Genomic DNA, 26,372 nt, shown 5'->3' with positions numbered 1-26,372 from the left:
CCTGGAGGGACATGCCTATGGAGTGCGGGGCGGTGGGAATGGGACTTGCGGGACTGAAAGAGTGCTGTCCCAGGCTGTGACCTTCCTCTAGGTCAGGGGAATGAGAGGATCTGCGACTGGGAGGAGGTGCTCAGAGACAGCAGAGGTGGGGGGAGACTTCTCAGCCCATGGCCCACGTGCCCACCCTGGCCACACCCGGGGCCTCTCCTTCCTGCCAGAAACCACCCTCCGACCCTTCAACATAAGCCATCCCTCCCTTGTTCCTATCGCTCTTCCCAACTCCACGCTGAGCTTTCTGGAATGGGGGACGTTGCCCAGTGCCTCCCAAGACCGGCCGGCTATCTGGCCCTGAATTAAGGTTCTCCTGAGGCCGCCCCAGGAGCCAATCCCAGAGCGTTACGGAAGGAGAGGGAAGGGGAGAGTGGGGGGCGCTCAGTGGGAGCCCCGGCGCCTGAAGCTCCCCCACCCCCACCCCAGCACCGAGGCCCCCTCCCTCCATTGCTGAAGAAGAGGCTGTAGGAGCTACAGCCGCCTCCTCCCCCCTCCCTGCCGCTGCTGCCTCCTCGGCTGAGCCGGCAGGTTGTCTTGGCAACGGGAGGCGGAGAGGAGATGCGCTGAGGGATGGAGGTGTATGTCACCGAGGAAGCTGCCGAGCCCCACGCCCCAGGCCCTTGAAGGTACCGCAGACCCCTCCCTTCCCCCTCCCCCTGCCCTTTCCCCTAGGCTTCCCCACTCTATCCAGAGTGCTCATTTCCCTGAGGAATGCTCCCCTCCTCCCAGCCCAGCGACTCCCACCCATTCCTCCTGAGCCACCTCATTCCAGGCCCCTGTCCACAGCTGTCCTTCCTGGCAACCGCTCATTCCAGCCCTACCTCTGGGGACCCTTGCACCGGAAGGCAAATCTCCTGGAATGGGGTCTTGGTGGGGGTGGGTGACGCATGAAAACAGGGAAGGAACCGAGATAGTGGGAAAAATCAGGAATTCTAAAGGGCCACCTGGCACTTGGTCTCCTGGAGAGGGGGAGGGAGGCTGTGCAGCACTAGGGTGGGGACAGGGCAATAGGGGTGGGGTTGAACGGACAGAAAGCTGAGAGGCCGGGCTGGTTGTGCAGAAAGGCCTGGTTCCCCTCTGCTAAGGCTGTGGCCCACTCCTGCCACATCAAAAGTGCACCTCCTCCTCCATCATCTCCTGGCCTTTTTTTCATGGTTTGATGGATCCTGTGTTTCTCTCCCACTCCCAGGCTTTCTAGTACCTCTCCACAGGCCCCTCTCCCCACTCTGTCGTGCATCCAGCAGCTAAGCCCAGATTCTTTCCACTTTTCCGCAGCCACTCGGCTACCTGCCTTTTTCATTTCTCCTTTCTTTCTGGAGCCCATCCTTCAGGATTCATTCTTCTCTGTCTCCCACTAACCCAGACACATCCCCCCCTTCCTGTCCCTACCCGTCCTCTCCGGTCCTCTTCTCTTTGAGAAAGAGGTCCCAGGGCACACTCTCACCTGTCCTCTCAAGACCCTCCCCCCTACGATTTTTCCATTCGGATACCCCAGAGCCCCCTCCCCAGATTCTAGATTTCCCCAACGACAGCTGATACCATCAGCTGACCAGCTGTGGGCAGCGGTTACCAGGGCAACAGTAAGGGCTGCCTAGGTAGGCAAGTCTGCACAGAGGTGGAGAGGAGGCCGGGCTGGGGCCAGGGTCAGCTGGTTGGGCTCCCTGCCCTGCTCCCGGGGTTCACAAATGATCCAGGCTCTGCTCTAAGCCCAAAGGGAACCAAAAGGCCAATGACAGGGGCCTGGAGTCCTGGAGGTTTTCCCAGAGACATTCCTGTAGTTCAGTGCTGGGACCTGGACATCACCTGGTGAGAACTTCTCTTTTGAAGACCCCGCCCTGGAGAGAGATTGGGGTCCTTCCCACTCACCACCACTGTGCTCTGTCCCCGGGGGATTTGGGTTACCCAAGGGCCAACCAGGTCTCTTGTGCTGAGGACCTGGTTTCTCGAATCCTCCCATTCTGTCCTCCCCAGGAGAGGGTTAATCCTTGGGTAACCAATTCTGGCATCTAGCCCACGCCCCTGCCCCTCACCATCTATGCGCTTTAGCACCCCAGGGAGGCAGGGACCCAGAGGCCTCTGTGGTGCTGGTAGGTGATGAGTGGGAGATACAGGTGCTTGGGGAAACCGGGTGTTGTCACCCCTCTGTTATCAGTAGAGCCCCTTCCCCCTGACTCAAACTCTGGCTGTTTAGGAGGCTGGAGGGGCTGTGTGTGTGAGCGTGTGTTGCAGGGTGGGGGGTGGGTGTGGGAAAGGGAAAAAGGCCAGCGGCTGGCCGAGAGTCTGCTTCCGATTCTGCTTCGTCATGATGCCCGGTTAATGGTCCTCTTGTTTGAAATGGATTGAGCTGCAGCAAGCGAGGTGGAAGAGCAGACACACAAACACACACCCGCAGGCCAGTGGCCACACGCTATCAGCTGGAGGTGGGGAGGGTGCAGGGGTGGGTGGGAGCCAGCGGCCCGCCCACCTGGCCGCCCGCCCGCCCCGCCTGGCCTGCCCACCGGCGCACACACCCGGCCCTGGGATTGCGCGCCAGGCTGGCGGAGAAGCAGGGTGGCGGCGAGGGGGTGGGGGCCCAGAAGGGTAAGTCCCCTCCTTCGCCGGCTGCCCACCCACTCACCCACCGCAAGCCGGCTTTTTTCTTGTTATTTGTGCTCTGGGAAAGCACTCTGGGTTCCTGGAAGAGCTGCCTGTTACCTGGGCTCTGAGGAAAAGCCGAAGCCCCGGGATCTGCGCCTGCCCCTGCCCCCACCCTGGGGCCTCAGAGCACCTGGGCCACCCTGTCTGGGAAGAGGTAGGTGGCAGGGTCTCCCGCCTCTCTTCCCCTCTGTGGGCACTTTGGCCACAACACCTGCCTAGAAGTGAGGCTCTGGGTGGTGGCAGGGATCCTGGGGTGGGGAGGGGGAGAATGGGCAGGACCCTGGGACTAGCTGGGTTTGATCTGACCCAACCTCCTTCTGATTCGGGGAAGAGGGGCTGGAGTGTCACATGCTGCCACCCAGGGACCCCCTCCCCTAGCTGTGCTGGTCAGAAGTCCAAGTGATGGGGGTGGAGGCTCCGCCTTGGGTAAGCTGGAGAGCTGTGCCATCTTTGCTGAGTGGTGGAAGGGGAGGGGGCGTTGCCCATCTCCCGCCACCATGCCACAGATGCTCTGGGGGGGAGGGGGGAGCAGTTCACTCAGAGGCCTGAATGCCATTGGTGTGGGGACTGCTCCTTGCGGGGAGGGGCCTGAGAAGCCTCCTTCTAGCCCTTAGCTGGCCAGGCTGGGGTGAGGACCAAATGCAGAACGAGGCTGGGTGGCAGGGCGTGGCCACAGGCCTGACCACGATGCTCTCCTGGTACCGGCTGTTGAAGTGCTTGAAGGGGCTGGGGGCTGAGCAGACACACAGGCCTCCAAGGATTGAGGCGCCCCCTTGCTAGCTCTGCCCCTCCCTTGGCCTGGCAGGCCAGGCGCCCTTCCCCGGGCAGGCACACCTGGTGGTTCTTTCCCAGGGCACTGGGTTGCCGAGTTGTGAGAGGCAGGGGAGCAGGGACAGGTGTAGGAGAAGGCAGGCAGTCTTGCTTTGGGAAGGGGTGGGGCCCGGGAAGCACCCACGGGATGGGTGAGTGGGCGCTCTGTGCCAGGGATGGTGTGTCAGCACGTGGGGTGGGTGGCTGTGAGCGTGGAGAACCGGAGCCAAGGGAAGGATCGGTGGGTGGCGTGAGTGAGTGTCAAAGGCACCGCGTGTCAGCGTGGGGGGTGCCTCGCTGGGAGAGCGGGGGCGTGCGTTCTGCAACCGTGCTTCAGCAGGGGCTGCCTGTGTGGGTGAAGTGCTTGTGCCCGCGGGGGAGGCTGGCCTCCGTGCTGCTGGCCTCGCTACGGCCACATGTCCAATGCCGGGGCCAGCCCGTCCGCCTGGGGGTGCAGGTCTGAGGAATTCCTCGTTCAGAGCTCATGCGTGTGTGTAATGACCAGAATAGGGACGCCCCCGGGATTCAGAAAGCTGAATTTGGGAGGCAATCTCCCTTGCATCTCCCCCAGCCCTATCAATCAACTTGTACAAGTGACACCACAACCCGCCAACAGGACCAGCTATAAATAGAGACCAGGGCAGGAACAAGCTGAGGACCAAGCAAGCCTAAGGGGCTGGGAGGGGGGACACAGAAAGAGGGCCCTCTTCAGGGGGTGTGTAGAGAGAGGATACAGAAACCCAAGCGAGAGTGCTAAGAGAAACTGTGTGACGAGATGCATATTTGTGGGGGGGGGAGGAAGGAAGGAAGGGGGCGCCCGGGCCTGCTCCTGCTGTCATCAGAAGCAAACGGGGAGCAGGGCCTTGAGCAGGTGGGTTCCCAGGCTGGGACCCTGATTCTGGGCCCACCTGCCCCTGCCTGATGCTTCACCAGAGTGTGAGAGGGTGCTGTTCAGGGTTGGCATTAGAGGAACCCCAACCCTAGTCCTAGCAGATAGAGCAGGGCTTAAAAATGGGGGTGCAGGAGAAGGATAAAATGAGAGGAGGGGAGTGGGAGCTTCATCAATCTTAGAAAAGGCGCAGGCGCAGGCTTGGCAGAGGTTAAGAGATGTTCTGATGAGCCACCGGCCCGGAGCAGGGCGATTTTGGGGGCGATTGTGGGTGCCCCCTCCCCACACACACACAGACACAGACCCCACCCTCAGGGTATGCCCCGGACCTCCCCTGTTGGGCTGGTCTGCTCCCACCCACCCTTCCCCTCTCCACCCTGGTATGCTGTTTTGGGAACTGTGACCTAGCTGGATCCTGCCTTTATTTCTGGCATTGAGTTGTTGCCACAGTAACTGCGGGGGTGGGGCCGGGAGGGAGAGAGGGTGAAAGGGAAGCAGAACGAAGGGAAGAAAGATGAAGAAAGGAAAGAAAAAGGGAATGGAAAGCAGAAAGAGCGAGATGGGACCCGGAGGCACAAGGCAGGCAGGCACACTATGAATGAAACTGGTGAAAAAGGAGAGAGGCAGAATGCTTGCCCACCTGACCCCAGCCCACGGGGCCAGCTCAGCCATTTCGCAACTCGCAACTCGTTTACTATCTGCAAGGCCGGCCTCCAGCCTGGCTTGTTCCTGCCCCAGGGCACAGAGCCCGCGTCCCCCAGCCTCTCTGCCCCTTATCCACAGGCCAGTCCTACGAAGCAGGATTCTGGTGGCTCCACGGTATAAGGTTAGCACACGGGACCCCAAATCCCAAGTTCATATTAAAGTGAGATCTTTGGGGACCCATTGAAAAGAGCATTCATTGGCTTTGACCTGAGACAGACCTGGGTAGGAATTCCAGGTTGGCTTCAGTGGGCCGAGACGTGGGGGGCATGGGGGGGTGCAGGTCAATCTCTCAACCACATTTTCATGTCCTAATTGGGAGACACGAGCTTTGGTGAAGCTAGAGAGGATGGGTGAAAGTCCCTGGTCCAGAGCAAGTGACGGTTGGTTTAGAACAGGGCGGGAAGCTGGACTAGAGGATACCAGGCTGCGGTTCTGCCGGTTGAGCCTTCATTTCCACAAGTCCAGGGAGCCAAGGCCGGCTCAGCCCCTACCTGTAGCGGGCGCCCATGGGAATGGGTGGGCGGGCCTTATCATCAGGGCCGAGCGGCTCTAGTTGCCATGGAGACGGGGCAGGCGGTGTGAGGTGGGGCCCGGCTGGGGGTTCAGATAAGGCGCGGCTGCACAGCTGGGGGAGGGTGGGTCCGAGATGGAAGAACTGGGCGCCGCCGGGGCAGCTGAGAAGGCCCTTCCGCCACCTGGGCTGGCCTTCCTCCGCAGCTCTTTCCCTTTCCTCCCTTTGCGCCCTCCCTTCCTGCTGCAGTCTGCCCTCTCGGTCTGTCCACTGGAGGCGGCCCGGGCCTGGGAGCGCACGTGCAGAAACGAGGGGTGTGCACGGGTGCGGACGCGCGAGGAAATTGGCTTTGGGGGAGGGGCTACGAGTGGGTGGAGTAAGCGTTTGCGGGGCGTGATGTGATTTGGGAGAAGGCAAGAACACTCTCTCTCCCTTTCTTTCCCCTCCCCCCTTTCCCCCTCCCCTCCCTCCTTCCCTCTCTCCCTCTCTACCTCTCCCCCCACCCCACACTCCTACTCCACCCCAAAACATTTTCCCTGCTGGCTTAATATTTAACGAGTAAGACCTTCACTCCTTAAGGTTAGCCCCAAATTAAAATGCCATGTCTCTGGAAGGGTAAGACATTAACAATTTCCGCAGCGTGCTTTCTAACACACCAGGCGCTGGTGTGCAGGTTCCTGAACGAATGCGGCTCAGGGCAGAAGGCGAGGAGACCCAGCCCAGGGGATGGGCATGGGGCTGTGCACAGCTGTGGAGAAGAAGGGGCAGGGGACAGAGCGGGGACATCATTATTCTGAATCGTCTTTCCGAGTGGCTGCGTCTGTGGAACAGTGTTGGTGCACAGGCGAGTGGGGGTCTCAGTGCAAGACCTTGTAACCTGTGACCTGGCTCATCTTGGACCCCTCCTCTCCCTCCCTGGGCAGTGACCACTCTGAGAGGCAGTCATTACCCCACTCTGTACCCACCCGCAACTGGTGTTCGAGGTCAGGGTGCCTGGGCCACCTCCAGGTTCAGCCTGAGGCTCCAGGACACGTAGAAGCTCTCCATTCTCCCCCACCTCCCCCACTCCACACTCCCCCCCGACCGTTCCAGTCCTTTCTACTCTCTTCAGCCTCTGCCTAACCCACCTGTAGGGTCTGTATATGACCTTATCTCTCACTTTTCCTGGGAAAATAGAAGCCTCCCGATCGGCCCGCTCCAAAGTCCCCTAGATTGCAGTTACCCAGCTTTCCCTTTCCTCTCCTTTCAGGGAAGCTCGGGCTTTCTTTCCAAAGGTAGTCCTTCACTTGTGCGTGGACCCAATCCCTCTCCCCTTCCCCTGCTGGGACCTTCCTCCCTCAAGTGCCCCCCCTCTCCTGCAGCCACAATTTCTTCTTCTCTACTCTTCACTGCCTACAAACGTGTTGAGGTCTCCCTTTTCCTAAAAAACCTTCAGCCAAGCTCACCTCCTGCAAAGTAACTCTCCTAACCCCCTCCTGCCCTTCTGTCACACTTCTTGGAAGTGCCCCTCCCCCTGCCTGTACACCCTGGCCACCCCTCCCCACCCCCATCCCTAACAAGGAGGCCTCACTATTCCTCTGCAGATGCTCTGAGAGGCCACCAGGGCTTGACATCCAAACTGGCGAGCTGTCACTCCTTCCTGCATGTCTTGCCTTCTCTGGGCGATGGACTCCTGGCTTCATGACATTCTTTCTCAACCCCCCTATCCCTCCCCGCAACTCTCTCTCAATGTTTATGGCACACTTAACTGTGTATTAGGTCCTTTACTGAAAATACAAAGAATCACTAGATACACTCCCAGCCCCTCAGGGACCCGGGCATCTAGCCTTCCACCTCCCTTTCATGCCATCTCCAGCTCCCGTTTTCTTCTAGTCCCCTAGCGTTTGCCAGGATGCTGGTTTTTGACCTTCCTTCTCCCTCGGCAACCTCATGGGGCAGACTACCACCTCTAGCTCAAATGGCTCCCAAATTTCTGTTGCCAGCTACTGCCCCCACCTCAACCTCAACTGGCAAGAAGTGAACTCATTGCTTCCCCTTCTCCTGTCATTGCTACCTGTTCCTCCCCAGCGGTGAGGGGCGGGGGCAGGGGGGGGCTGTCTCCAGATCAAGTTCTGTTTTGCACATTCTGCCTCTAGGATTCCTCCCACTTGGCCCTTTCCATCTTCGGCCCCAGGCCCAAGTCTAGAGCCTCGCAATCCCCTGCCTGAACTACTGCCGTAACTTCCTGGCTGGTCTCTCTCTGGACTGCCTCTTCCCGTCTATTACATCTCCCAGGCTGCAGCCTGATTCATTTTCCCAAAGCACTACTTGGATCCGTCACTTCTTTGTTTTAAAAAAAGTTTCTAAGCATTCCATAGCCCTAGTTGCCCACAGAATACATTCGGAATCCCCTAGTCTAAGTTCAAGGCGTCTACAAATCTGGCCCCCAACCTCCTGCCCCAAACCAGTCTCAACCTCATGAGCTCCACGGTTCAGCCATATTTGCTTTCCCCAGACAGACCCAGTGCTTCCCCGTGTCTCCGGCTTCCCTCATGCTGCTGTCTCTTTCAAGGATCCCTCTTTTAGTTTTTGCATGATCTCAAACCGGGCATCTTTCAAGGCCTGCCTTAAACACTTCCTCCTCTAAGAAAACCTTTTTATTTTCCCCTCTTGACACCCCAGCAGGAGTGATTCCTCTCTCCTGTGACCTCTCACAGCCCTTTATACTATCTTATCAGGCACACATAATTTTCTGCTTTGCATGGGCGTTATCTATACATATGGCCTCATTTCTGGAGGGGCGGCTTAGCTCCTTTGACTCATCTTTCTGTTCTCCATAACACCACAACGCTCTGTGGTCATTGCAGAACAGGTGCTCAGAAAGTAGTGAATGAATGGGTAAAACAATACATGACTGGGTGGGCGGGTGGATGTATATGGGTGGATGAATGAGTGTTTGCCTCTTGGCTAAGCCAGTGTATAGCTAGTTTGACAATGTCTGTTAACAAAGTAAAGACGAAATAGGAGTGAGAGGGAGCTAACAGCTCTTTGAGTATGTGTTAGAGTTTATTCCAGTCCTCACACATCTAGTTAAAAGCATTACAAAGTGAGTGTTAAGAAAGCAAGAGAAGGATGAAGCTCTGGAATGGAGCCCTTCCATGGGCACCTAGTCACCAGTGTGACTCTGATGGCCAGACTCTTGTCTTGGAGAAGCCTTGGCTCTAGAATTCCAAAAAGACTTGAGAACTGTGGCAAATGCTAGTCTATCCCCACAGTGAACCTGACACAGTACTACGGCGGCACTACGAAACATACCAATGCTGAAGACACAGTCACTGTCACCTCCACGACTCTGGACAAGTTTTTAACCTCTCCGAGCCTCGGTTTTCTCATCTGTAAAATAGGTCTACCTTATAGGATTGTTGGGGGGATGAAACAAAATAATCCTTGTAAAGTGCTTATCAAAGTACCCGGCATGAGCATTCAAAAGATGATAGCTATTATTATTGTTGTAGAAATTAGCAGTCATTCTAGTTAGCGAGAAAACATGTCAGGCAACATAACCAAGGACTAAGTTATATGATTCTCTTTTTAAGTCCCACTGGAATTCAGAGACGAGTTTGTCAATGAGGACTAGAATAATAGGGGAGGCCTCCAAGAGGAGGAGGGTTTAGCATGGCCCTTAAAGGATGGGTGGGATCTGGGAGATGAGAATAGTGCAAGAGCATGCGCAAAAGCAGGGAAGTGGGAGTGAGGGCTGCTGGTGCAGCAAGTAGGTGGTGGAGAGACAGAGAGCCGAAAAATGGCCTGATACAAAGTAACAGGTGACAAAATTGGGAGCACCAATGACCTCAGTCTTTCATGACCTTCTGTGGCAGAGTGGCTACAGAAAAGCCATCTAAGTTTATCAGTCCTCAGGGAGATAGAAATAATAATAGTTAACACTCTACATAAAATCTATGTTTTAAACACTTCACATGTTGTAACTTACCTAATAATCAGAGCAACCCTATGACACAGATACTCTTACCACCTTCCATGTTATGGATGAGAACGTGAGGCCCAAAGAGGGTAAGTAACTTGCGCAAAGTCACACAGCTTCTGAGTGGCAGGGTCTCCTCTCCCCAGGCATCCCAGTCCAGAGTCCATGCTTTTAACCACTACATTATTGCTGCCTCTTCCCTGCACCTTCTGTAGTCATCAGCTCTCTTCACTCCATGGCTTACTGCCAGCAGTTGGAAGACAGTTCCACTGCCACCATCATGTCAGAAACTCAGCCAGACGTTCATTGAATGGTTATTTTTTATTTATTTATATAAATTTATTTATTTTTGGCTGCGTTAGGTCTTCATGGCTGCACATGGGCTTTCTCTAGTTGTGGCGAGTGGGGACTACTCTTCATTGGGGTGCACGGGCTTCTCATTGCAGTGGCTTCTCTTGTTGTGGAGCACGGGCCCTAGGCGCGCAGGCTTCAGTAGTTGTGGCACGTGGGCTCAGTAGTTGTGGCACATGGGCTCTAGAGCGCAGGCTACAGTAGCTGTGGCACACGGGCTTAGTTGCTCCACGGCATGTGGCATCTTCCCGGACCAGGGCTCAAACCCGTGTCCCCTGCATTGGCAGATGGATTCTTAACACTGCGCCACCAGGGAAGTCCCACTGAATAGTTATTATGTGTCTGGTCCAGGGGTGTGTGGGGAGGATGGGAGGATTGCTAAGGGAGTTACTGAGGAAGGAGACCTGGGCTGTGGCCCCAGGGAACTCCTACTCTACTGCTGCAGACAGAACTCAACTTCTTAGGAACCAAGAGAGGGCAGTGCCAGCCTGGAGGCCTTCCTGCTGAACTAGGGGGCCCTGACTTGCAGCAAAGTAGCACTTCAGAGGGCAGCCTCAGCTCGAGGATTCCGAGATGGTGGGGAGCTGGGATGTGGCCTTGGCCCCAAAGGTGTTTTACCAAATGCCTGCAAGTGGGATTGCCTGCTGTACAGGGCCAGGCACATGGGGATGTGGCTCCCTCCAGCCGCCCCCTCCCTTCTCCACTGGGAGAGCGGCAGCCCCAGCCAATGACCTGAGCGCTTCCCACCAAATCGCCTTCGCTTTGTCCTCCCCTCCCCCTAGTGCCATCTCATAGTATTACTAAGTCCCTCTGTGTTCAACCTTTCTGGGCTATGAGAGAGGGGTGGCACCGTGGACATAGATTGAGGGGAAGGAGGTCAAGGGCACCAACACAGCGCCAGGGAAAGGCCACGGCAGAGGCCGAGGCGAGTGAGAACCTGGGCCTGAAACTGACCCGCAGCCCGGGCAGGGCAGGTGTGAGGAAGCAGGGATGTGTAGGCTGCCCCGGGAACGGGAACGGCTGGCCCCTGCCGTCATTTCCTTTCCAGCCAGAGAACAATGGCTCAGAAACTAGTGCAGCCCGTCCACCTTCCCGTCTCGCCGCGGGCCACATGCGACCTCCGGTCCCCGCGGCTGAGCGAACGGAAAGCTGGAGCCCCGCTCCCCGAAACACGCGGGGCCGGAGTGGGGCTGCCCTCGCCCCCGCGCTCTGAGGTCGCGGGGCCCCGACAGCCCCGGCTGGCACGTTCTCCCTCCCCTTCCAGGCCCTGCACTCGGCCAGCAGCCTGGAGAGTCACCGAGGGATGAGGACGCCACAGCCCGGGGGAGCACCCTTTCTGCTCTCGCGGCCCCGAGCGCGCAGCGCCCAGGAGCCGGATAGAGCCTGACGCCCTGTCGTCTCCCCTCGCGCACAGGGCTCTGCGAGTGATCCGGCCGACCAGCTCCCTGCTGCATGGAACGGCTGCAGAAGGTGCGCGGGGCTACACCCACGCCGGGGCGGTGGGGTGCCGGGGGCACGCGGTGGGGGCCAGGCTCCCCGCGGAGGGTCAGGTCGGGAGTCGAGGATGCCACCTGGTGGTTGCCCGCGGCGCCGCACCCCGGGGCCCCAGAGGCCTAGAGAAGCCCTCCCCTGCCCCACCCCCTCCCTCCGCCCGGCCCTGGCACCCACGCACATTCCCACCCGCCCGCCTTCTCCCTCTCCCCAGCAACCACTTACCTCCCCTGGGAGCGTCAGCTCCTCCCGAGGCTCCAGTGTTCCCGGCTCTCCCTCCAGCATCGTGGTGAGTACCTCTCGGCCACCAGCACCCTCAGGCTGGGAGGAGGGAGGGGCGGGGCGCACGCTGGCAGCTTCACTCAAATGATGATGGTCCTGCCAGGGCTGGCAGGCAGGCAGAGAGAACCCCAGATCCAGAGAAGGTTCTGCACACCCCCTCCTGCTGGTCTGGTCCTGTCTCGTTGTACCCAAAGGGCTAGATGAAGGATTATCATTGTTTTAAGGTGACCCTCTAAACCCTTAAAATGACAATAATAGAAATATTAACTTACAGGAGCTGACATCTAAAACGGCTGCCCATCTTCTCCCTAATAAATTGCAGGTCTGGCTTGTAAGGCCAGTATTCTAGGGGAGGCTTTTGACACCTCTGTTCCATGTGTACCATTTCCCTTCAGGCCAAGATGGACAATCAGGTGATGGGCTACAAGGACTTGGCCGCCATCCCCAAGGACAAGGCCATCCTGGACATCGAGAGGCCTGACCTCATGATCTACGAGCCCCATTTTACCTATTCTCTGCTGGAACACGTGGAGCTGCCCAGAAGCCGGGAGGTAAAGGGTGGGAGGTTCCTCTTGGACAGGACTTGGGGGAAGGGCTCCCCCAGCCACACTGGGTGGGAGGCAGAATCCCTCTCATGCTTTCTTTCCTGGAGGCCAGACTCCAAAACAAGAAGGGGACCTGTGCACAGGAATCACCAGTCAGTTGGTGAACTGGGTATTTGTGCAGAGCAGGCAGAGATGGGCTGGCGGCTGGAGACTAGCTCGAGGTGGAGAGCAGGGGAGGCCGTGTTTGAATGGTAGCAGCATAGAGCGGGGTCATGTAGGAATGGGGTGGGACTGGGCAGAAAGTGAGCAAATTTGTGGAAAGCACTCAGGAACACCGAGCTCGGAGGCCAGAAGTCCTAGCTGAGTGTGACCTGTGTGACGGTGTGGTCTCAGTTTCCCTTCCTATAAAATAGAGGTGATACCTTTACCCGTCCACCTCACTAGTCAAATGCGCGAGATAATGCAGGACAGGTACTTCGTACACTGTGTTGGAGAAAGGGGCAGTGTCAGGGCTGAGCAGAGAGACGGGGCCAGGCTGTGGGGAGACTTAAATGCCTGACAAGGGGCCCGGACTCCATCCTGGACGCTGTGGGTCTTGTCCCTTCCCCTTGTTGCTCGTTGGCTCTGAGGTCAGAGCCATAGCCCCTCCAGCTGGCCCTCAGAGCACATGCACACTGCTCCAAGATCCTCGGCTTCTTCTGCTTCTTCGTGGGTCCTAGGGAAAGACTTAGGTCCCTGTCTCGGGAGAGAGAGGACGGAGGGCCAGCCCTAGGAGCTGGCAAGGACTAAGAGAGAAGAGGTGGCCCGGAAATTGGCTGGGCAATTGCAGAGTTGAGTGAGGGGGGGCGGTGAAGTGGCCCACCTGGGGTCCTAGGGACAAGGGTTTAATCCCACCCTTGTGGCTCTGACCAGCCTCCTCTCCATTCACAGCGCTCGCTGTCACCCAAATCCACATCCCCCCCACCATCCCCAGAGGTGAGTCTGCCCCGCACCTGACACTTGCCCAGCCCTGCTCTGACCGGGCTCAACCCCCTTCCCCACACACGTCCAGACTGGGCTTGGCAGAGCCTAGGGGGTGATGGAATCAGTGGACCTTGTCCTGTCACTGGCCAGCTCTGGGTCCATCTACGTCTGACCCAGGATCTCTTTTAATCCTTTCTCCTGGGTCAGGCACCAACAGCAGGTCAAGTCCTTGGATAGCCTTCCTCTGCCCTGGGGTTGGGGGCGTGTGGGCTGCTAGGGTGGGAGGATGGAGATGGTGGAGGGGATGGGGTGGGGGACCTGGGAGCTGCAGTGAACCGTACTTCTGCTCTGCAGGTGTGGGCGGAGAGCCGGTCCCCTGGAACCATCTCTCAGGCTTCAGCCCCAAGAACCACTGGGACGCCCCGGACCAGCCTGCCCCATTTCCACCATCCTGGTAGGTTTTAGTGTGAGCATGGCTGCATCCTTGCCCTAGGACCTCTTTTTTTCCTTCAGGAACCCAAGCCCCTTACTCTCAGTCCCCCACTCTCTGGAGTATATGCACACCACAGAACTGGCGGGACCCCCAGATGCCGGACCCCAGGCAGAGCTCCCAGAGATGGTGGGCCCTGCTGCATCCTCCCTTCCACCCAAACAGAGAAGTGCAAAAATCCCAACCCCTGAGGGGTAATTTCAGGATCTCCGGTTCTGTCTTGGCTCTTGGCAGGAGCCCCTGAATTTCCTACCTTCTCCCAATCCATGTCTCCATTCCCTTCTCTGACCCAGCCTCCCCGCCATCCTCATAGCCTCCTTCTCATCCACTCTTGCTCCCTCTCCACAGAGACCACCCGCCCAGATTCCAACATCTACAAGAAGCCACCCATCTACAAGCAGAAAGGTGAGGGTTCCCCTGACCGACCAGAGCCCCCTTTTCGCCACGTGCTGGGAGGCTGTCCTGAGGGTGGGGGGGTGATGGGAGAACAGATGTTCATCACGGCGTGTAAACTGCCCTGTGCATTTCCTTGTGCCTTGCTTTTACACCCAGGAGCTCACAGGTGTGAAGAGGGAGAGATGAGGGAGTGGGGGGCCGAGGTGGGAGGTGGCCTCCGGGGCGGGGTGTGCCCGGGCTGACCTTGACCTCCCCCCGCAGAGTCCACAGGAGGCAGCCCTCAGAGCAAGCACCTCATTGAAGACCTCATCATCGAGTCGTCCAAGTTCCCTGCAGCGCAGCCTCCCGACCCCAACCAGCCAGCCAAGATCGAAACGGACTACTGGCCGTGCCCCCCGTCGCTGGCCGTTGTGGGTAGGCGAGACTGCTGGAGAGGGGAGAGGGAGGCCCTGCTGAAGCCCCAGGAACCCCCCCACCACCTGCATGAACCCTCCAGGCTCCTGCTCCCCCGTCCCCTGCAACCCCATCTCTCTTGGCGTAAGCAGCCCTGCTTGTTAGTCATTTACCCGCTTTCCGTTCATTTCTTTGGCTGCTCAACAGACGCTTGTCGAATTTCTACTGTGTCCCAGGCTCTGTGATGGGAGCTCTGGAAAGAGAAAGAGGAATGAGACGAGGTTTTGGCCCCCAGTCGCTTTCAGTCGTGTGAGCATGTGTTGCCCACCCAGCTTCACCGCAAGGCTAGAAAACGTTGCTTTTGTTTTATAATAATAATTTGCAGTGTTCCCTTCAAGGTGCAGCCCCGGGACATGCACAAAGCAGCCCCTGACAGACGCTCGTTGAGCGCGCGGTTGATTGGCTGATGTGCCTGCTTTTGTCCGTCTTTCCCAGAGACAGAATGGAGGAAGCGGAAGGCGTCGAGGAGGGGGGCAGAGGAGGAGGAGGAGGAGGAGGACGATGACTCCGGGGAGGAGATGAAGGCTCTCAGGGAGCGTCAGAGGGAGGAACTCAGTAAGGTAGCGTCTCACTGCCCCACCCGCATCCCTGGGCCATCCTGGGGACAGAAGTTCCATTCTGATCTAAATGGGTACATGTCTGAAAAGCGTCCTAGTGAGAACATGTGAGGAATTCCTTTTCTTTGCCAGGATGTCAGGCTGCTGCTTTTGAAGGGACACAAGGATTGCATGTTGCTTTAGGGGGCCACCACTTACTGTTAGGGCCAAAAGCACAGAAAAGGGTGGCCCCGCCAGTGCCAGGCTTCAGCAGGCGGAGTAGTTCATGGGATGAGGAGAAATGAGAGAGTAGGCTGCTGGCCTCCAGGGGAGGAGAGAGGGTGTAGGGAGTCACGGAAAGGCCACTGATGGTGGCACGGACTTGTGCTCTGGGCCTTGTGACCTGGGACGCAGAAGCCCCTGGGGCAGAGTTACACTGAGGGGCTCTGACTCCTTGCTCTCGAGGGTGGCCAGACCCAATGTGGCAGAGCTTCTGACCAGGACAGGCTCCACAAGCTCCAGGCACCACACAGCCCCTCGGGAACTCTGTCCCCACTCCTGCCTGGGGTGGACCCAACTCTGAACCTTCTGGAGATGAGAAACAAGTATCGACGCCTCGGATCCATCTTCCTTTCTCCTTGCCAGGTTACTTCTAACTTGGGAAAGATGATCTTGAAAGAAGAGATGGAAAAGTCATTGCCTATCCGGCGGAAAACCCGCTCTCTGCCTGACCGGACACCCTTCCATACCTGTGAGTGTCACCGAGGGGGCTCAGAATCACCTGGCCAGACCCTGAGGCCAGAATCAAATAGTCTGCTGAGTTTGTCTGTCACACGCCCAGCACTGTGCTACTGTGGGTATAAGAGACATAGACGTTTCGGTTGCTGGCTCAAGGCTCTGGCGATCCCCTTAGGCCAAGAGTACCAGTCATGGAACAAGATGAGATGACAAAGGATGGCCTCAGCTAAAGCAGAATTAGCACATTTTGTTTAATTCAACAAAGATTTATTGGGTGTCTACCATGTTCTTGGCCTTGAGGATATAAAGAGTAAAACACTATAGTGCTGCCTTCCAGTAGCTTCTGGTCACGGGGAAAGTGACGTGGAAACTGGGGTGTCAGTGCAGCATAGCAGGTGAGAGGTACACTTCAAGTGCTTTGAGAGGACGCTGATAGGGCCTGGGTCTCAGAGTTGGAGTCTTGAAGGACAAGACAAAGTGAGTCGGGGAGAAGGGCAGCACAGACCCCAGGGACAGTGTGGGAGCAAAGGCCAGCAGCAGCAAACATCCGGCCAGCAGAGAGGCCCTCCGGGAGCCTGGAATTACAGCGCACAGAGCGTGCTCTGAGGTGGCTGGGGCTTTGGTGCCATGCTGCTCATCACTGAGCCTAACCTGGGCTTCCTTCGAGCATGGATGGCTGGAGAGGAGGGGGGCGCATCTGAGAAGCCCAAACTGGAAGCTACAAGGCCTCTAAGAGCCTGGCCTCGGAAGCCACAGGGCATCCTTCTACTGCCTTCTGACGGCCAGAGCAGCTCACAGGCCACCCAGACACAAGGGAGAGGAAAGAGATTCTGCTTCCTGATGAGAGGAACCACCCAAGGGCACACAGGCTGGGAGATAATGTTGCGGGCCATCTTCGGAGACCGTCTACCACACTTTCCAATCATCTGGGTAAGGGCTAAAAATATACATAGGTCCAGAGAAGAGGGAATGGGTTTGAGAACTATACAGGCACCGTCTGTATAGAAATAGCCCCGGAATTACAATTTTTCAACTTTACGATGGTGCGAAAGCAATATGCATTCAGTAGAAACTGTATGTCCAGTTTTGAATTTTGACCTTTTCCCAGGCTAGTGATATGCGGTATGATGCTCTCTTGGCTTTTTTTATTTTTTTCTTCTTTTTTTTTTTTTGGCCGCACCGTGCGGCATGCAGGATCTTAGTTCCCCGACCAGGGATTGAACACACGCCCCCTGCAGTGGAAGCGCAGAGTCTTAACCACGGGACAGCCAGGGAAGTCCCACGATGCTCTCTTGAGATGCTGGGCAGCGGCAGCGAGCCGCAGCTCCCCGCCAGCCACACCATCACGACGGGAAGCAGCCCGTACGCTCACAACCATTCTGTACCCAGACCACCGTTCTGTTTTTCGCTTTCAGGACAGTATGCAATAAATTACATGAGAGGTTCAACACTTCATTGTAAAATAGGCTTTGCCCACCTGTAGGCTCATGGAAGTGTTCTGAGCACGTTTAAGGTAGGCTGGGCTGAGCTCTGATGTTCAGTAGGTTTGATGTATTAAATGCATTTTTGACTTAACGATGGGTTTATCGGGGCGTGACCCCATCGTAGATCGAGGAAGATCTGTAGAGGAGATGGAATCAACTGGACTTAGTGGCTGATTGGATGTGGGTGGTGAAGGAGAGATGAGTTGGGGTTTTTGTCTTGGGTGCTGGGTGATGACAGACCTGGGGCTGAGATCATGAAAGAGGCAGGTTTCGGGGGAAAGATGAAGAGACTTTTGGGACGTGTTGGGTTAAGTGCATGTAGGTGGGAGCTGAGTTTGACTGAGTTGGAAGCTTGAGGCACAAGTCAGGGCTCAAGCAGAATCTTCAGCTTATACGTGGTAGTGGGACCATGAGAAAAAATCCAATTGTGTAGAAAAAGTGGAGGGAAGGGCAGGGTGCCGAGGGCTGTTCCTTGGAGAGCACTCACACTATAGTCCCCTTGGAAGGTTGGCTGGGAGGAGGTCAGAAGTGAGACCCAGCCTCAGGATGCGGGAGGCTGGCCTTGAAAGGGTCGGGGACTTGGCTTTGGGAGCAGGCCACATCAGAAGTTGAGGTTTGGGACTTCCCTGGTGGTCCAGTGGTTAAGAATCCAAGCTCCAACCTGAACAATTTCAGAAGTACGGACAGGCGTGTCATTCTGACGTAAGGGTAACATTGAAATTAATGGTCACTTTCAAACATAAAAAGGCAATCTAGAAATCATTAGGAGTGAAAATCTTATACACTTTAGGGACTTCCCTGGCCGGTCCAGTAGTTAAGACTCTGCGCTTCCAGTGCAGAGGGCACGGGTTCGATCCCTGGTCGGGGAGAACTAAGATCCTGCATGCTGCATGGCTAGGCCAAAAAAAAAGAGAGAGAAGCTGACGTCTGAGCACACGGAGGGCGAGGCTTGGTGAGAGTGGTGAAGGTTCGGAACAGCTTCTGCTGGGAAAGGGAACTGATGAGAGGCTTTAGGGTCTGTAGTGATGCTAATGTACACGTGGTGGGCTTCATCTCCATAGCCTGCGGGCAAAAGGGGAGCCCTGGGCTGATGCAGGGTTAGAGTTTGGGTGCTGCTGAGTGTGGGTGAAAGTGGTTATGTACCCACCCATGGGTCAAAGGTCAGGGGGAAGTGGGGGACCAAGACACTGGAGGTTCCCCATGATATTGACCGGCAGATGTGCCAGGAATGCGGCTGAGGGAAAGCTGCAAACAAAAAAGGGCGCTGTGGCCGCAAAGTGTGATACCCAGGCTTCAGTGTCAAAGCGAATTGGTTGTGGACGACAAGATCCAGGGGCTGGCCACCGGAAGGGGTTGCATGCTGTGGAGTGGAGGTGAAAGCCACTGGGCTGGGGGACTCAAGGAACCATCAAGGCTCATATATGGCTGGGACATCCATAGGGTCATCGAAATGATATTTCACCAGGATGATATTTCAGTGTGGGTGGGAAGAGCTTCTAATAGGCCTTTTTAGAGAATGTGGAATAAATAGTTAAGGCCTGAAGAATGAGGCAGAGAGAGCGATGCCCCCCGAAGGTTGGATTCAGTCTTCATGCTCCACCAGGATTTGCTAGTTAGGCAAAATTAGCTCTTTAATGTGCATTTGGCCTTGCAAAGTTGAGTAGCGGAAATGTCTGCCTCAGTGTCAATGTTGGCATCCTTGAACTTGTATGGGATCAACGGTCATATGATTGCCTAGGTTACTCTCATAGCTGATCAACCTGAACAATTTCAGAATTACGGACAGGCATGTCATTCTGACTTAAGGGTAACATTGAAATTAATGGTCACTTTCAAACATAAATAAGCAGTCTAGAAGTAATTAGGAGTGAAAATCTTATACACTTTAGAGACTTCCCTTGTGGTCCAGTAGTTAAGACTCTGTGCTTCCAACGCAGGGGGCACGGGTTCAATTCCTGGTTGGGGATGCCATGCAGCATGGTCAAAAAATTAAAAAAAAAAAATCTTATCAGTCAGTTGAGGGAGAATTGTGTACTTATCACAAAAGAGAAGTGCTTCAATAATGAGGGTTGTGAAAGCAGATAATTTTCTACACAAAAATAAGAAGCATTAAGGAAAAAAAAACACGAGGGTCCCCAAAACACATTTTGTTCTCACCAAACTTCCAAATAACATATTTTATTAAAATGTTTGAAGGAAACAATTCTTCCTTATACTTTTGAGTCTGTCCAGGCTAAACCTTCACACAAAAAATGCTGGTCAAAACAATTGCTATACCATGCCAGCAATTTCTAGTCATTGGAGATGAAGGAATTTTGAGATTAGTACAAACTAAGAATCCTTCTAGGAAAACCTGTTACCGAAAACCAATTTTCTTGAATTATAATCTGCAGCGCTTGAAAGCTTAGTGATATTATTGGACGTCAAGTTGAAAGTGACATCTGGTCATGCGAATGTCAAGTCCAGTGACTGCGGTACCATCTAGCAGCTGAAAGTGCTGGGAAAACTGCAGCTTCTGTTTTATAACATCAAGCATTTGAAATCTGATTACCAACATTGCTAAACATGAAATTGTAATAACTTGATTCTTTTGACTAAATTTTAGATTTATTTTCACATTCCAGAGGTTCATTTTACGATGGTGAGCCTCATCATCTGACTGTCATTGGTTGACTATCAATTTGAACACTCGGACATTTGGCCCAAATGTCTATTTTGTGCACGTCTGTTAGAGAGAGGGGAGGCATTAGGGATAGTTCAGAGCTGCCAGCATGATGTCACCTGCTGAAGGTAACGGGCAGGAGCTGGAAGCCAACAGAGTCCCACCGGCTTCCCCCAAGTCCCCCCTCCACTGCCCTGCCCCTGGCAGGGGAGGCCAGGGAATGACCCTCTGGAATGACTGTCAGGCCAAAGGGTTTGAAACAGGGCCTCCTGCTCTCTTCCAGCCTTGCACGTGGGAACATCGAAGTCTTCTTCCCTCCCCGCCTACGGCAGGACCACCCTGAGCCGGGTAAGGTCCCAGGACAGAGGTCACAGGCCTCGTGGGAAGAGTGTGCGTGTGGGGCCCGTGAGGGACTGAGCTACGTGGGCACCCGGGGGGGGCGGCCAGACCCTTACAGTGAAGGGGGACGATGTGGAATGCCCCAGCTTCCTCTGATTCCTTCGTGTCCTTTCCAGCTACAGTCCACAGACTTCAGCCCATCCGGGAGCGAGACCGAAAGCCCAGGTGAGAGGCAGGGCCGCCCTGATGCTGGGATAGGGGCTCAAGAGGCCCCTGGGGCAGCCCGTGTCTGCGATGTGGGCAGGGCTCTGTGGCTGGAGGTCGGGGCAGCTGAGCTGGCAGGTTTGGAAGCCTGCTGACCTCAGAGCTGCCTCTGAACAATGGCTCTTCTCTCCCACAGGCCTGCAGGTGAGTGCCTTCTGGAGGGTAACACGTGGAGCACGGAAGCCACGGATGGACGGGGGACTGGCAGTGTTGGGGGAGGGGTGCGGGGCGACGGAGTCACCTGGTGAGGACGTAAGAAGCCTAGGGTAAGGCTGGGGAGGCCTCCCTGCCCCACTCTGGCTCACTGCGGCTTTGGTCTCCCCAGAACGGAGAGGGCCAGAGGGGGAGGATGGACCGGGGGAACTCCCTTCCCTGTGTGCTGGAGCAGAAGGTGAGGGGCAGGGGCAGAGGCAGGGGATGGTGGGCAGGGGACAGAACCGTCTCTAGTGGGGGCGGGCCAGCTTGGGGAGAAGCCAGGGAAGTGAATGCACTGAGGGGTCCTCCTGGCTGATGATGGGAGGGGCAGCACGGAAGTTGGGGGAGTTGGATGGCAAGATGGCATGAGCCCCCATGGCCCCTGCAGGCTGATAAGGGGGCCTGGGGAATGGAGGGGGTTACGCTGACAGGGACCTCGAAGAGCCTGATACTTACTGCCCGCCTCCCCTCCCCGCCAGATCTATCCTTACGAAATGCTGGTGGTGACCAACAGGGGGCGAACCAAGCTGCCTCCAGGTGTGGATAGGATGAGGCTTGAGGTACGCAGGGAGCATGTGCTGGGTGGGTGAGGGGCTACTGACGGGGCAGCCTCCCCTGCCCGCTGTGGGGGAAGGTGGCCCAGCCCCACCCTTTGCCTCCTGTCCCTACACTGCCTCTGTGTGTCCCCCTTGCAGAGGCACCTGTCAGCAGAGGACTTCTCAAGGGTCTTTTCCATGTCTCCCGAAGAGTTTGGCAAGCTGGCTCTGTGGAAGCGAAACGAACTCAAGAAAAAGGCCTCTCTCTTCTGACGGCCCCCACCTGCTCCGTGACTGACCCTCACCCTTGCTGCTTCGGGGCTCTGGAGCTGGGGTCACTAGACCCCAAAGCATCACCTCTGGGGGGAGCAGGCGGGTGGGGCAGAGGTGGGGTTGGCTCCGTTGCTCAGGTCGAGGGAGAGCAAGGCCCCTGCAGTGCTGGGGTTTTGGGACGTGGACCTCCTTCCCCATGATGAGCTGGGGGGGTCTCCTTCTCTCATCCCTGGTCCTCGCTGCACAGGGCAAACCCAGCGTGCACTCCAGCACACACGGAGTTAGTGTCTGCACCCTCTCCCTGCCCCCACCCCCATGTGAAGGTCCCCAGAAGGGAGTGATGAGACACGAATGTGACACTTAGTGGTCAGGCCTGTCTGCTGTCCTGACCAAGGGGTGGGAAGAACCCTTGGGCCTGGTAGGAGGCACGTGAGGGTGGGAAGCAGCCACGCAGGCAGAGAGCGCCCAGGACCCTGTGTGCACCCAAACACTCCTCTGCAGCTCACCTGGGACGGGTTCCCCTGCACCTGGGCCTCCCGCCTCTCAGCCTCCAGCAGGGAGGCCACCCAGCCCTCCAGCTTACCCTGTCCTCTCCTTGTGACCCCCAAGCTTCGAAGCCTCTTGCTCCAGCCCTGAGGCTTCCCTAGAAGCCTTGGCTTAGAGTGGAGATGTCGCCTATACAGACCCCCAGCCCCACATCAGCCTTCAGGCTGAGTCGGCTAGAATGCTACCTTCTAGCATCCAGGTCCTGGGCAGAGCCCAGGCCTTTGGGCTCCCCTGGACGGGATGAGGAGCCAGGCTGAGAGTCCTGGCTACCGGGTCCCACCCACACCCCTGCATCCCCCACCATGCTCTCTAAAGAATGTAATTTATTGGGGCACCCCCCAGCTGCTTTCCTCACCTAACTCTCTGCCCTACCTTAATCACGCTCCCAGCTTTTCTTCTCTCCAAATACACGTGTATATAATTATATATATATTTTTTTGCCGGGGTCTGGGTTTTGTTCCTGCCCAGACCCCGACATCCCTTTCCACCGTGTGTGTGTGATAATGCTGGGGGAGGGGGACTCTGCTTGGAATTAAAAGGTTGCATCGGGGCCCCAAATCTATTTGTTCTTTATGAGCCACCAGATCCGAGTGAGAGGGACAGGTGATGCCAGGCTGAGAAAAGCCATGGAGCCAGGGTTCAAATGGGGGGGGCACACAGAGTTGGAGGAGGGAGAGCGATGGCACACATCCTACCCTCCCCCATCCCTGGGCCAGAAAAGCGGGGGCAGTCTAGCAGGTCCTGTCTGCCTCCTCTCCTTCAGGGGCTGTGCAATGGTGACATGGATGCGGGGACAGAAACTCACACTCTGGAGCATGAATATAGAGCCAGCTGGGAGAAAAGGCTCTGCCCTTCACTGAGCCCCTAAATGCACCCCCTGGGCGGTCAAGCTCATCAACAGCTGACATGGTTGTACCCCTCCAGGTCTATGATACTCACAGTTCAATGGGGAGGCCAAACACCCAGTAAAGGTCAACTGTGTAGGAGTGGACAGTGAGCTGATTGTCGAGGGTCAGGCGGGGAAAACTAAGGGGTGGAGAAATGATGAGGGAAATCTAGCAGGAGCGAGGGTCAAGTGGAGGCCGAGGGAGCAGGGGTAACTTGGTCCTGGATGACTTGGCGGGACCGCCCAGGGGCAGTAGACATGGAACAGGCCTGCTGAAGTGGGTGGAGGGGGTGAAGACTGGATTTGAAGATCAGAAGGAGGACTTTGGGTGTGAGGGCTGGCGGGGATGGGGCCGGCTCACCTGGGGGGAACAGAACCTGGGTTTGGGCACCTGAAGAGGTATGCAGTCCAGAGGACCCAGTGAGTTGGAGGGGGCCCTGCGTGTGAACCCTAGACTGGAGCTGGCACCTGAATCAACTCTCCTGCCCTTGGACGAGTTTCTAGCCCCTCTGGCTGAAACAAAAGCAAAGTGGATAAGAACTGCTCAAGTGTGAATGATTAAACTGTAGGAGTTCTGCTACATGCACAACATTGATCGTCTTAACAAACTTGCGAGGTCAACGGCACAGGTTGTTTTCATCCTTCTCGAGAATGAGAAAATCGTGGAATAGAGACATTTCACAAGCCTGAAGCTACAAGCAACTAATGATTGCAGACTGGAAACACACATCCCAGTTTCTTCACTGCTAACCTGGGTCATTCCCAGTATAGACACAGTTGCCTCTCCAGGGGCAGCAAAGAGAGGAATGGTACCCACACACACGTACCCAGGATTAGGTGTTCAGCAAAAGTTTGGAAGGCTTATCCCGTTCCGGCATGAGGGAAACGGGTGACGAGGCCAGCACCCCCCTGTCCATGGAGCTCCCAGGCTCTTGAGCACCAAGGGGTGTGAGGAGCGTTTGATCACAGCGCACTGGGAAATGTTTGTGGTGCGAGCAGACTGGACTCGAAGTCCTAAAGGATCTGAAGTTCCTGAGAATTTAGAGCGGCTCAAAGTGGAGGTCTGTCCTAAAATAAAACCTTGGTGATTATTTAGTCCATTGGTTTCCAAACCTTTTTAGTAGTCAATCTTTTTAAAAATTAGATCTTACTATTAGTAATTAGAATACATTTATAAGTTGATTATATTTATTTATTTTTTTGGCCATGCCATGCGGCATGCGGGATCTTAGTTCCCTGACCAGGGATAGAACCTGTGGCCCTTGCAGTGGAGGCACGGAATCCTAACCACTGGACCGCCGGGGAATTCCCTGTAAGTTGAATTTTATAGTTAATTATTAATGAAATCAATCAATGAGAACAAGGAAGCAATTTGATGGATATAAAAATTTTAAGTCAAGGGTTGTACATGACAGCCGCCCTTTCAGCAAGCACGGGATCTAATTTATTCTTGTATTTGGTTGCACAGTAGGAGAGAATTCTGATTCACAGATAAGTAGTCACAAAGTTGCAGTGGTTTAAAAATGCATGCAAATGTGAACAGTCACATTCCTCACGTTGAGCGGCAGCAGCTAAGTCCCATCTCTTTGAATCTGGGCTTAGTGCCTTGCTCTTTCAAACTGTTTATTCTGCCAACAGCCTTCTACCTTCATTTACGCTGACAGGAGGGAAGGTTTATTCAAACATCTTCCCAATGAGCTAACCTGGCAGCAGAATTTAAATACATCGGTGGGCTCTATCATATATACAAGTATGTCCACTGACTTTTATTAGAGCTTTTGAAATAAAATTTTAAAAGTTAAACCAAATAAAAGGTTATGAATTTCTTATACACTTCCCCTATATTCTACAGTTCCTTGAAATATCTTGAAGGAAAACAAGTAGATTTAATCCATCCAGCCTGCTTCCTTTACCTATGAGGAAGAAGACCCAGAGAAGAACAGTGTTGGACTGACTCCAGATTGCTTTTTGTTTTTAATTAAAAAAATGTTTTTTGGCCACGCCGTGCAGCATGTGGGATCTTAGTTCCCCGACCAGGGATCGAACCACTGGACTGCAAGGGAAGTCCCCTAGATTGCTTCTTGATACACAAAAAAGGCTTGTTTCTTCCCTTTGTTCTTACACTTTTTGGCCTATAAGCCTCCTCTCATTTCCCATAGGCTCCTCACCTGGGACCAATTGTAGACGAGCTGTTTGAAACATCTATTTTCCCTAAGCAGCTGCCAGAGAACTGAGATCCAAACACTAGCTCAGCCGAACCCTGGCCTCCCCGTGACTCGGTCTGGACTGCAGGCTCCACTCCACAGCACATGGCCAACTCTGGGCAGGCGTTGCCTCCTGGGCCTTAGTCCCACTGGTGAAAGAGGCCCCAAAGACAGGGCCAGTGCAGTGAAGCCCCAGTACCCCACAGCTCCAGGTCCTCAGATCTGTGAGAGGGGCTACCCACCTTCCCTCGTGGGACCCCTGGTGCCTCACCCTCTCATCAGATGGTGTCAGGGGTCAGCAGGAACACATTTTGAACAGATGTCAGCCCTATCCTCAGGAAGAATCTCTTTCCATTCCTGGGGGGTAGAGGTGGGAGATGGGAGCAGGGAGATGGGGAATGGGCTTTGAACTGGCAGAGCTGGCTGCTAGAAAGCCCCCTCCCTAAGGTCCCAGCTTTTGACATTCCGGGAAACCCTGCTCTGGTTGAGGGTTCTGCCTGTTTAACTCTTGGCTGTAACTTTCCCAGTGTGTCCCCGACACCGGAGACCCACCTTCTGTTTCTCTCCTTGGTGCGTCTAGAAGGGCAAAACGAGGCCAGTGTGATGTCCTCTGCAGGACCTCTGGACCAGCACTGTATCCACTTAAAGTAACAAGCAACAAGTGAAATTAATTTTTATAATATACTTTGGTTAACTCAATTTATCTAATAGATTACGTTTCAACTTGTAATCAACATAAAACATCAGTAGTGACTATTTTACATTCTTTCCTTTGTCTGACATGTCTTCAGCACATGTCAATTAGGACTAGCCCATTTCAGCTCCATAGCCACAAGTGGCCAGTGGCTACTGTGCTGGACAGGGGTGGGGGAAAGAAGTCACGCTGGCCCCGTTTTGCCCTTCTAGACGCATCAAGGAAACAGGTGTGTCTCCCGTGTGTGTGTGTGTGTGTGTGTGTGTGTGTGTTTGTTCGGGGGGACACACTGGGAAAATTATGGCCAAAAATTACACAGGCAGAGCCCTCAACCAGAGCAGGGTTTCCCGGAATGTTCAAAGCTGGGCCCTTAGGGAGGGGACCTTCGAGCAGCCAGCTCTGCCAGTTCAAAGCCCATTCCCCATCTCCCCGCTCCACGCCCCCATTCCCCCAGGAATGGAAAGAAATTCTTCCTGAGCA

At 55.4% G+C, this 26,372-nt stretch overlaps 1 protein-coding gene across 16 annotated transcripts in view; it reads left to right on the top strand.

Annotated features, from left to right (window-relative positions):
• Nucleotides 1-24,089, top strand: part of DMTN (dematin actin binding protein) — a 29,588-nt gene extending 5,499 nt beyond the window's left edge. For 2 of the 16 annotated variants that reach the window (XM_036855363.1, XM_036855361.1), the window contains exons 2-16: nucleotides 11,180-11,385; nucleotides 11,621-11,695; nucleotides 12,084-12,239; nucleotides 13,164-13,208; nucleotides 13,551-13,650; nucleotides 14,035-14,091; nucleotides 14,344-14,496; nucleotides 14,971-15,095; nucleotides 15,717-15,822; nucleotides 20,239-20,303; nucleotides 20,471-20,519; nucleotides 20,695-20,702; nucleotides 20,884-20,949; nucleotides 21,233-21,313; nucleotides 21,449-24,089. In XM_036855363.1, the coding sequence (XP_036711258.1) occupies nucleotides 11,368-11,385; nucleotides 11,621-11,695; nucleotides 12,084-12,239; nucleotides 13,164-13,208; nucleotides 13,551-13,650; nucleotides 14,035-14,091; nucleotides 14,344-14,496; nucleotides 14,971-15,095; nucleotides 15,717-15,822; nucleotides 20,239-20,303; nucleotides 20,471-20,519; nucleotides 20,695-20,702; nucleotides 20,884-20,949; nucleotides 21,233-21,313; nucleotides 21,449-21,562 (1,218 nt within the window). In that variant the 5' untranslated portion in view covers nucleotides 11,180-11,367 and the 3' untranslated portion in view covers nucleotides 21,563-24,089. Of the gene's footprint in view, nucleotides 1-477; nucleotides 678-2,573; nucleotides 2,843-5,122; nucleotides 5,214-11,179; nucleotides 11,386-11,620; nucleotides 11,696-12,083; nucleotides 12,240-13,163; nucleotides 13,209-13,550; nucleotides 13,651-14,034; nucleotides 14,092-14,343; nucleotides 14,497-14,970; nucleotides 15,096-15,716; nucleotides 15,823-20,238; nucleotides 20,304-20,470; nucleotides 20,520-20,694; nucleotides 20,703-20,883; nucleotides 20,950-21,232; nucleotides 21,314-21,448 lie in introns of those variants that run through there. The other 14 variants (XM_036855359.1, XM_036855366.1, XM_036855360.1 and 11 more) reach the window with 14 other exon arrangements.
• The last annotated feature ends 2,283 nt before the right edge of the window (nucleotides 24,090-26,372 follow it).

This window comes from Balaenoptera musculus, chromosome 6 (assembly GCF_009873245.2).
Source record: "Balaenoptera musculus isolate JJ_BM4_2016_0621 chromosome 6, mBalMus1.pri.v3, whole genome shotgun sequence".
In the NCBI taxonomy this organism is placed as follows: domain Eukaryota; kingdom Metazoa; phylum Chordata; class Mammalia; order Artiodactyla; family Balaenopteridae; genus Balaenoptera; species Balaenoptera musculus.
Note: the sequence above shows the minus strand (reverse complement) of the source record. Positions and strands in the feature narration are given on the sequence as shown.